Source organism: Salmo salar, chromosome ssa13, assembly GCF_905237065.1.
Source record: "Salmo salar chromosome ssa13, Ssal_v3.1, whole genome shotgun sequence".
Lineage (NCBI taxonomy): Eukaryota > Metazoa > Chordata > Actinopteri > Salmoniformes > Salmonidae > Salmo > Salmo salar.
The window spans coordinates 45,035,184-45,046,650 of NC_059454.1; the positions used below are offsets into that span (position 1 = coordinate 45,035,184).

At 42.9% G+C, this 11,467-nt stretch overlaps 1 protein-coding gene across 1 annotated transcript; it reads right to left on the minus strand.

Moving 5' to 3' along the window:
• Positions 1 to 2,308: 2,308 nt before the first annotated feature.
• Positions 2,309 to 8,055, minus strand: LOC106566973 (keratin, type II cytoskeletal 8). Its single transcript, XM_014135682.2, has 9 exons — positions 7,533 to 8,055; positions 5,571 to 5,779; positions 4,807 to 4,867; positions 4,611 to 4,706; positions 4,154 to 4,318; positions 3,844 to 3,969; positions 3,465 to 3,685; positions 3,293 to 3,336; positions 2,309 to 3,161 (listed from the first exon to the last, which is right to left on the minus strand). Exons 1-9 carry the CDS (start codon positions 7,938 to 7,940, stop codon positions 2,887 to 2,889), a joined length of 1,605 nt encoding a protein of 534 aa, XP_013991157.1. The 5' UTR covers positions 7,941 to 8,055; the 3' UTR covers positions 2,309 to 2,886.
• Positions 8,056 to 11,467: the final 3,412 nt, after the last annotated feature.

Genomic DNA, 11,467 nt, shown 5'->3' on the forward strand with positions numbered 1-11,467 from the left:
TTGCAACGAGACCATTAAATATATTTAAGACCATTGTCTTAAATATATTTAATGGTCTCGTTGCAAAAGCTAAATTAGAAGAGAGTGTAGTTCTGTTCAGTTTGGATTTCAGTTTATCGCTAACCTTATCACAGGGACTTTGAAGCACTAACTTACATCATCTGCATGCTGATCTCGGAATAAATTGACGATAGCAAAGATTCCATCTTTGACGAGGCCACATAAATGGAATAGGTACTAGCTAGCTTAATAGTTAATATTTCCGCGCTAGCTCTGCATATTCAGCTAGTGTGTGTGCGCGATTGACTAGATTAACCTCACGTCAGTTACGTGCATTGAGTGCCTTTCAGACAGTAGATACGGCCTCTCTGTTACAGAGCAAGCTAAGGAACTGGCAGTGGATCAAACCATTGTGAGGCAAAGGGTGGGGGTGTCGCAATCTTTTGAAACTTAAAAACGCGCTATTAAGTGTCTATAATCAGCACAATTGCTTTCATTGCGTATTATTAATATTATTTAAATTACATAGTTATGTTTCAGTGATATATTGGGGGGGACAAATCATATTTTTCCCAGGATGGGGGGGTCGTGTCCCCCCCATCCCCCCCGGGATTTCCGCCCCTGGCTATGCCCCATAGGATAACAATGCCCCCATCCACAGAGCACAAGTGGTCACTGAATGTTTTGATGAACATGAAAATTATGTAAACCATATGCCATGGCTGTCTCATGGTGTTCCATCCCTCCAATAGAGTTCCAGACACTTGTAGAATCTATGTCAAGGTTCATTGAAGCTGTTCTGGCTCACGGTGGCCCAGATACTTTATGTTGGTGTTTCCTTTATTTTGACAGTTACCTGTATGGTTTCTTTAAATTACATTTTTGACAGTCACTCAAAGTTTTTGTGTTCTGAGCGCAAATTCAATTATTGCATATCTAGGCTGCTAATGGTGAAATGAGAATATTAAAAAAATATGTTTACTGGGACATTTTGGCTAAAGGCTTCTTATTGCATACAGAAAGGAAATGGAAACAACGTTGATTCAACCAGTGTGTGCCCAGTGGGTCATCACTGCATTCAGTCTGGGACATAGACATTAATGTCACTGTGTTACTTGTACTGCACGTCACTGGTGATTATTTTGGTGTTATGTACAGTAGAATGGTGTGCAATATATTATCACAGCCCAAGAAAGGCTTGTGTAGAGGTGTGGAGTCATTTGTTGGGGTGCTGTGTATATCACCTTCAACTTGTGTCCGTTCTCCTTTACTACCACTGGATGCTTCTCTGTCTCTTCCCCTTTTTCACTTTTACTAATGTTGGGCTTGTTCGACATTGCAGCCGACAGTGCAGGTGACTGCCGACTGAGTGATCTATAAAGAACCTTGCATAATAAATAACTACTCTTTATTATATGTAGATCAGTCTGTCACAATTTACCCATGGTTTTGATTGTCTTGAACAAAGCCATTATCTCAGGGGGGGGGTTTTTACCCCTTTTTTCTCCCCAATTTCATGGTATCCAATTGGTAGTAGTTACAGTCTTGTCTCATCGCTGCAAGTCCCGCACGGACATGGGAGAGGCGAAGGTCGAGAGCCATGCGTTCTCCAAAGCAGAACCCAACCAAGCCGCACTGCTTCTTGACACAATGCACATCCAACCCAGAAGCCAGCCACACCAATGTGTCAGAGTAAACACCATACACCTGGTCAGCATGCACTGCACCCAGCCCGCCACAGGAGTCACTAGTGTGCAATGAGACAAGGATATCCCTGCCAGCCAAACCCTCCCTAACCTGGATGACGCTGGGCCAATTGTGCACCGCCCCATGGGCCTGCCAGTCGTGGCCGGCTGCAACAGAGCCTTGGCTCAAACCCAGAATCTCTGGTGGCACAGCTAGTACTGCAATGCAGTGCCTTAGACCACTGCACCACCCGGGAGGCCCCTATCTCAGGTTTTTACACTGACTTCATGACATTGGATGCTCATTTATGTGTGCAACCCAAGCTGGGAAATTCTGAGTGACAGGGTTGAACACAGCTCATAATTCCATGTTGGAATTCACAATAAAAAACAAATATTTGTTTATTTAACTAGGCAAGTCAGTTAAGAAAAAAATCTTATTTTCAATGACAACCTAGGAACAGTGGGTTAACTGCCTTGTTCAGGGGCAGAACAACAGATTTGTACCTTGTCAGCTACGGGATTCAATCTTGCAACCTTTCGGTTACTAGTCCAACGCTCTAACCACTAGGCTACCTATATGCATACAGAATTGAGACGAGAAACTCAGACAACCCAAGCAGTTTTCAGTAAACACATTTAATTGTTTGGTAGCAAAAACAGCACCTCAGGCAACAGTACACTGTGGGCAGCTTCTTTGGGGTCCAATAGAACACGACAGGGAAGACATGCACTTCTACTTAAGCCTAGCAGACATTTTAGACTAGTTGACCAAAAACACGGCTGCTGCACTGTTACATTCACACTCACTCTGAGCAACACTACTCATGAACACAACGTTATCATCCGTTTCATGCAACTGAACTCAGAGAATGGCCCTCTATACAGTTAACAGGGTTGCATAGGTTTGGACAGAATGTACTACAAGTTGCAACTTATGGTTTTGTTTATTTACTTGTGGTGTAGCAAACTGCAGGCATTTTGTTTTAGTACAGAATTAGAAAAGGCGAAAGACATACAGTATGAACAAGAAAAATATTATTTGGTCCCTTTCAAATCTTTGGTTGGATTAAAAATGTTTATTGCTTAACAGCCACATTTATATTTCTTCTCATGTAGCATTGTTTGCCTTTGACTTGAATTGTTACACTGTAGTGGAATGGTGCGCAAGAGAGTAGACAAGGGGGCATTATCCAGCCGCTCACTCATCGACCACTTCAGAGGACTCAGAAACAACTTTGCCATCCTTGGTCTCGATCATCTTGATGACAACACTCTTCTTGTTCTGGGTGATGACGCTGGTGCCGCTGCCACCGCCGTAGCGGCTGCCGCCGCCGTAGCCACTACCAGAGCTGTAGCTGCTGCCACCGCCGTATCCACCGCCATATCCACCACCGTATCCACCGGAGAAGCCACTGGAGTAGCCGCTAGTGTAGCTGCTGTTAACACTCTCAGAGGGGAAGGAGTTGTAGCTAGCTGTAAGGTGACACAGAGAGAGACAACAGGTGAGTAGAGGCTGGCTAAATATGAATATCCGGATGTTATGAATGCACCACAACACATAAGGGGAAAACACAGGGTTTTATTTGAAGAAAGCAGGTGCTTACAGCTCTGTTTGGTTATGTTGATGGACTGGATACCAGTTGCTAGCCTGGTGGTGAAAAGAAGACAATTTTGAAAATGTTTGTTTTTGGTAATAAATGTCCATTATCTTATATTAAGATTACACTGTACTTTCAAATTGATGTTTCCCATTTCTGTGTTTGTCAAAAGGCTCACCTGTCCTCCTCTCCTTCCAGCAGTTTCCTGTAGGTGGCGATCTCAATGTCCAGGGCCAGTTTGACGTTCATCAGGTCCTGGTATTCCCTGATCTGGCGGGCCATGTCCTGCTTGGCTCTCTGGAGGGCATCCTCCAGGTCCCTGATGCGGAGCTTGGCGTCCTTCACTGCTATCTCACCGCGTTCCTCAGCCTCGGCTATCTGGTTCTCCAGGTTGGCACGCTAACAGAAGACAAAGACGCAGCATGTCGCTGCTTATTATCAATATTATCAATATTATTCAACGATAATGCCGTTGAAAAATACTCTATTCTGTCAACATCATGTGGGTCTACATGCCACCAATCTAATTCTTAGCACAGAGATTCTTTATTGTGTACCTGTCCCTTGACGGAGTCGATCTCAGACTGCAGCCTCTGGATCATACGGTTCAGGTCGGAGATCTCTGTCTTGGTGGATCTCAGGTCATCTCCATATCTGGTGGCAGATGTCTGCATCTCCTCATACTAAACATCCAACAGAGGAGAAAGTGGATGGTTTGGTGGTAATACATGGTTAGTGTGGAAGAACCATGTGACATCAACTTATGTTCATTTGAACCACATACAGTGTACTGAAAGGCTATTAGCAGACCTGAACATAATTAAGTGGCCAAAGGGAGAAAATATATATTTAAGCCCATTACTGTACCTTGCTCTTGTACCATGTCTCCGCCTCGGCCCGGCTCTTGTTGGCGATGTCCTCATACTGGGCGCGCACTTCAGCCACGATGGCATCCATGTCCAGGTTACGGCTGTTGTCCATCTCCACCACCACTGAGGTGTCCTTAACCTGGCACTGAAGCTCACGCAGCTCCTGGAAAGAGAGAGAAGGAGAGAGAGAGACCATTAAACACTTGACCTATTGCAGACAAGGCTTTCAGACGTCTGCCTTCCCCAGAGATAAAAACCCACCCAGATTGAGTCCCTCAGTTTGACGTCAAAGTCCAGATACCAAGCAGATCCGTATGCCATAACTCAGTGAATAAATAAATTACACGCAAATACATCGGAGCAGTTGTTGGAAGCCGCCAACAACACAACTGGTTGTAATGAATGAGTGTCTTATCAACAACTGAAGTAGCTAAGCGATGAACTCAATGCCGTACCTCCTCATAGATCTGCCTCAGGAAGTTAATTTCATCGGTCAGGCTCTCCAGCTTAGCCTCCAGCTCAACTTTGTTCATGTAGGCCTCATCCACGTCCTGAGTGGGACATTCACAATCAATATGTTACTAAGATGGCAAGATGACAATAAGAGAATGACAGAAAAAAACGAATGGGATCCAAATTGAAGTTACTAACCTTCTTAATGAGCACAAAGTCATTTTCACACTCTGTACGCTTGTTGATCTCATCTTCATACCTGAGAGGAAGATACAGAGCAATTGTTAGCTTTTTCTGATATTAATATATTCAAGATTACATTTTATATATTTCTATGTCATAATTATATTGTAACTATTTATTATGTGTTATTATAGTTATATAGGTAATGTACAATTATCACACTAGGGGGCATGAGTGCAACGTCCACAACAAATGTCCACAACAAATATGTGTCTGGGAATTGTTTTCTACTGTGGTATCTTGACTCCATGCCAAACTTGTGTGGTGTTTCTTTACTTTGTGCCTTTTCTCCTAAGGACATAGACTGCTTATATGCTCATATAATTTGTCAGGACTGACACACTCATGTGTGCGCCATGATGCAGGTGTGGGACATGAAGCTGAAAGACATCCAGCTCTGTCATCTAAATGATTTTCACCTCCAGACATATGAAATAGAATGGTCCCTCCAGGAAACGCTTATTCAATGGGGTAATCCCTATGATGTAAAAAAAATGGACTGCAGTTGGGTGTTGTCCATCCATAGTACTGAAATGACCTATTACTGGTGTGTCCTGTATTACTGATTAAATCAAAAACTCCATGAAACTCCCTTTACTAACATGCGTTCCATGAACTTATCTCTACAATGGTGCTATGCACTGGGACAGATGCCTAATCACAGCATTTGCTGAGAATGAGTAACATTTGTAGTCACTTCTTCTTGAAGTCTAACTCACTTGTTCTTGAAGTCCTCGACCAGACCCTGCATGTTGTGCAGGTCAGCCTCCAGCCTCATCTTGTCGTTACCCAGGCTGTCCAGCTGTCTGCGCAGGTTGGCGATGTAGGCCTCGAACATGGCATCAATGTTGGAGCGGGTGGTAGTCTGTCCCTGGAGGAGACCCCACTTGGTCTCCAGCATTTTGTTCTGCTGTTCCAGGAAGCGTACCTATGTGTAGAGAGAGGGGATAGATGTTTATTCATTTGATAGGCACACTGATCACAATTTTATCAAATTATATTGTTGCCTTTGGGACTTTTTCTGTTTTTATATGAGAGAATAAAGAGAAGAATATAATTTTTGAATAAAAGGACATTAGGAACTTTGATGGTGGGCTAACATGACTCATCCATGACTATCATGTCATCCTCATTAAATTAGGGTGTTTATTGCTTCAATTAGTGTTTGAAACTTGTACGGACATCTGGCTCTGTTTTCAGGATAGACCTAGCAAGCTGTTTTTCCAAGGAAGCTATGACGTGCATCCTGACAGGAGGCAGAGGGGGCAGATGGAAAGAGCTGGTGATTTAGGCTTCCTTCATATTTTCCTGTTTTAAAAGAGCAAGGTCGGGAAGTGGAGAATAGAGAGGAACAGGACAAAGATATAGGCGGGGCTTCATCCAAACGGCTAGAATGTAAATATTTGACTGCAGTATACAGGAAAGGTGTAATGGGGGAGGGGGAGAGCATGCAGGCTGACATGTTGGCTAACTAACAATAGGGTGAGAAAATAGATAGATGGCTGTCAGTGGACATTGCTCCTGGCTGAGCCTCAGGTGAGATCAGGAATTCTCCTAAAATGGCTGCATCAACTGGTATTGGATAAGAGTCAATACTTAGAAATAAGTATAAAAGGGAATTGTTATCACAATAAGAGAGTCTATTTGCACATTTTTATTTAGTTTCTTTGGAAACAGGCAGAGGTGAAATCTCTTTCTGATTAGTTTTGCTCCTTTTTATGTAATCAATCCACTAGTGTTAGCTAGAACATGAAACCAGCTGCCCTTTTAAAATATTAACCCACTGGAGCAGCCTACGCATGTGGGACAGATAGGACAGTAGAAAACCCATAAAGAAAACGCCCCCCCAGGCATGAATGAAAGCAATATCAAACATTGCTATCACTTGTAAATGTTATCTATTGATGTTTGACCGTGTTCAGATGTTGCCCTCCATCTATCAGTATAGGCTACCCTATCAATGAATTTCACTCCATTGTTCCAAGACTTGTTAGGAATGTGAAATGTACGTAAGCATAGCAATGATGGTGATGACCTGTCTGTGTTTCAGGTGTATGACCTTTTTTGTCATGTCATCCAGGGTGGGGCGGGTCACATACACCCCTCTGCAGGGTCAGGGTAGCCATTCCCAAAGTAAACCAGATCACTAGCTATGAGTTATACTTTAACCAGAAACAGACACACCCTTCTGTAGAAACTCTCTCCCCCACCCCACCCTGCTGCACTTTTGTTATTCATCACTATAAAAGGACAATTACTGCAAAACCATAAGATGTGAATTCTTGAGAACCCAGGGAAAGACGATCACAGTTAGTTAGTTTGACTGTATCTTTGCATTGTTCAATATCAGACTTTTCTACATTTCCTTCCCTTTTCCAAACTCATGAGTTTGCTTGTGCGTGTAATCAACCTAACATACTGTAACAGAGCTCTAACGGAGTGTACCAGCATTACACAACGTGGACTTTTCTATGGATCTTCTCCACTGTTCCACATTCATTACACAACAGACACCTCAGCATTCTAATGGCTAATAGAGATAGATTCATAAAATCCCACAGTACATGACTGTCTCTACTTCCCTTTTACATTTTCTGGGAGTTTACAAGCTCCTGGCAAACTACATTGTCAGATATCTTCATAGGCACAGTAAGGCAGACAGACAAGTTACCAGGACTGACCTTATCAATGAAGGAGGCAAAGCGGTTGTTGAGGCCCTTGATCTGTTCTTTCTCATGGGTGCGGACGATCTGGATGTTGGGGTCGATGTCGAGGTTAAGGGGGGCAAGCAGGCTCTTGTTCACTTGGACAGCAGTGATGGGGGCATGAGAGACGCCACCCATCCCCATCCCCAGGCCCATGCCACCTCCATAGGCAGAGGAGCTGGAAATGTAGCTGCCGCCTCCACCACCGGCCCCGAACCCACCTCCCATGCCTCTGTTGGCCCCTCCATAGGAGCTGCGGGCGCTGTAGCTCTGGCGAGAGACCCCCTGGCTGGGTCCAGAGTAGGACATGCTGCTAAAGCTGCGAGGGGCTGCCCCGGAGGAAGAGGACTTGACAGTGTAGCTGGTGGTTTTCCTGACCGACATCCTGGCTGGTCTTGAGTGGTTGGTGAGTGCAGGAGAATAAGGGGGAGATAGAGTGGCAGGCGGCTTGTCTGGAGTACTGGGGAGACCTGAGTGGTTAGCCAGAGAATTAGCTACAGCACTGGTTTTAAGAGCCTCCCTGGTGGGAGGGACCAATGACTAACTCTCATTGGCCAGGCCTCTGGGTGAATGGTAGGAGAGGGAGGAGTTGTGCAGTGTAACAGAACACTTTTAGTTTCTAACACAAGCCCACGAAACCATAACCTGGGTTTTGGAGCCTGTTAGGAAAAACATTTTTTTTTTAGGTATTTTGGGGTGGTTTTTTTCCGTGATGGAGGTACGGCATAGGGGCTGGGGCTTTAGAATAACTGTTAGAATGTGAAATCTGTGGTGAAATATGAGAGCAGTATGTCCTCAGCAGGCTATTGTGTAAACAGATCTGATGTCTTGTGTCAGTCCTTACCGTGCTACTTGCTAAACTTTCTGAACTATTTATGTTGCATGCTCAGGTATTATTGTATTTGAGTAAGTTTGGACGGTAACACTTTACATTAATGTAAGGGTTTCTAGGCTTTATAAGTATATTGTTCATCATCAGTTTAGTTTAGGAATCAATAATAAACATAATACATAACGAATTGGTTTAAATGGTGTGATTTTCTTACTATCGCACTATTTGCCAAGCATCAAAACTTCAACCACACAATTTCAACCAATATCTTACTAACCGTTTTCTACAGATTCATAATGATCTATAAGTAATAGTATATCAACTGACTTATGAAAACGTTTTAATATATTCATCTGTTAGAGATTTCTGAAATGAATGTTGAATGTCATGAAGTTAATCAGCCTCATATAAACTTTGTTAACCTTTTCTTTAGCACTCCCTCAGCTTATTCAAATTGGCATGTAGTTGAACAGTGTCACCTCTCAGCATACAGTTGAAGTCGGAAGTTTACATACACTTAGGTTGGAGTCATTAAAACTCCACAAATTTCTTGTCAACAAGCTATAGATTTGGCAAGTCGGTTAGGACATCTACTTTGTGCATGACACAAGTCATTTTTCCAACAATTGTTTACAGACAGATTATTTCACTTATAATTCACTGTATCACAATTCCAGTGGGTCAGAAGGTTACAGACACTAAGTTGACTGTGCCTTTAAACAGCTTGGAAAATTCCAGAAAATGATGTCATGGCTTTAGAAGCTTCTGATAGGCTAATTGACATCATTTGAGTATATTGGAGGTGTAACTGTAGATGTAGTTCAAGGCCTACCTTCAAACTCAGTGCCTCTTTGCTTGACATCATGGGAAAATCTAAAGAAATCAGCCAAGACCTCAAAAATATTGTAGACCTCCACAAGTCTGGTTCATTCTCGGGAGCAATTTCCAAACGCCTGAAGGCACCACGTTCATCTGTACAAACAATAGTACTCAAGTATAAACACCTTGGGACCACACAGCCGTCATACCGCTCAGGAAGGAGACGCGTTCTGTCTCCTAGAGATGAACATACTTTGGTACGATAAAGTGCAAATCAATCCCAGAACAGCAAAGGACCTTGTGAAGATGCTGGAGGAAACAGGTACAAAAGTATCTATATCCACAGTAAAACGAGTCCTACAGTGAGGGAAAAAAGTATTTGATCCCCTGCTGATTTTGTACGTTTGCCCACTGACAAAGAAATTATCAGTCTATAATTTTAATGGTAGGATTATTTGAACAGTGAGAGACAGAATAACAGCAAAAAACACGTCAAAAATGTTATAAAAGGATTTGCATTTTAATGAGGGAAATAAGTATTTGACCCCTCTGCAAAACATGACTTAGTTCTTGGTGGCAAAACCCTTGTTGGCAATCACAGAGGTCAGACGTTTCTTGTAGTTGGCTGCTGCCAATAGGCCATGTCCTGATATCATATCACAGACACAGTTTTTTGATTAATTGACCTCATAGACGCTTTACTATTAGTTAAATAATACTTTTCTGAACCATCATGTTCTCAATCAGCCATAGTAATCTCTCAGCACAACCAGTTATAAATGGAAACTGGGACAACCACACCAACCGGCAAGGTTTTCATTCAAATTCCACCAATGGGACTTGGAGGAAGGCCTGAGGCTGCATGCATTATCTGTGTCTGGGGCAACATGTTACGGATAACCATGGCAGAATATCATGGTGATGAGATGATGATGGTTAGCTGTGTTGTGATTTACTGAAGACTGACAAATGTTGCAGGCAAATAGACCTTTGTCCAGGTACAGTGAGGGAAAAAAGTATTTGATCCCCTGCTGATTTTGTACGTTTGCCCACTGACAAAGAAATGATCAGTCTATAATTTTAATGGTAGGTTTATTTGAACAGTGAGAGACAGAGTAACAACAAAAAAATCCAGAAAAATGCATGTCAAAAATGTTATAAATTGATTTGCATTTTAATGAGGGAAATAAGTATTTGACTCCTCTGCAAAACATGACTTAGTACTTAGTACTGTATAGTGCTGTTGTGTTCACAATCTTGATTACATCAATACTACTTGTATGATGTAGCAATATGTGTGGCCTACCATAATAGGGTAATCTTTTCAGGAAGAGAATTCCAGTATTATTGAGCTGTACAACATCAATCAACATATACAGTGCCTTTGGAAAGTATTCAGACCCCTTGACATTTTCCACATTTTGTTATGTTACAGCCTTATTCTAAAATTGATCAAATTGTTTTTTTCCCCTCATCAATCTACACACAATACCCCATAATGACAAAGCAAAAATTGTTTTTTTAGACATTTTTACAAATGTATTACAAATAAGAAACTGAAATATGACATTTGCATAAGTATTCAGACCCTTTACTCAGTTCTTTGTTGAAGCACCTTTGACAGCATCAAGTCTTCTTGGGTATGACGCTACAAGCTTGGCACACCTTTATTTTGGGAGTTTCTCCCATTCTTCTCTGTCAATCCTCTAAAGCTCTGTCAGATCGGATGGGGAGCGTTACTGCACAGCTTTTTCAGGTCTTTCCAGAGATGCTAGATCAGGTTCATGTCCAGGCTCTGGCTGGGCCACTCCAGGAAATTCAGAGACTTGCCCCGAAGCCACTCCTGCGTTGTCTTGGCTGTGTGCTTAGGGTCGTTGTCCTGTTGGAAGGTGAACCTTCGCCCCAGTCTGAGGTCCTGAGCACTCTGGAGCAGGTTTTCATCAAGGATCTCTCTGTACTTTGCTCCGTTCATGTATGCCTCGATCCCGACTAGTCTTCTAGTTCCTGCCTCTGAAAAACATCCCCACAGCATGATGCTACCACCACCGTGCTTCACCGTAGGGATGGTGCCACTTTTCATCCAGATGTGACACTTGGCATTCAGGCCAAAGAGTTCAATCTTGGTTTCATTAGACCAGAGAATTTTGTTTCTCATGGTCTGAGAGTCTTTAGGTGCCTTTTGGCAAACTCCAAGCCGGCTGTCATGTGCCTTTTACTGAGGAGTGGCTTCCGTCTGGCCACTCTACCATAAAGGCCTAAT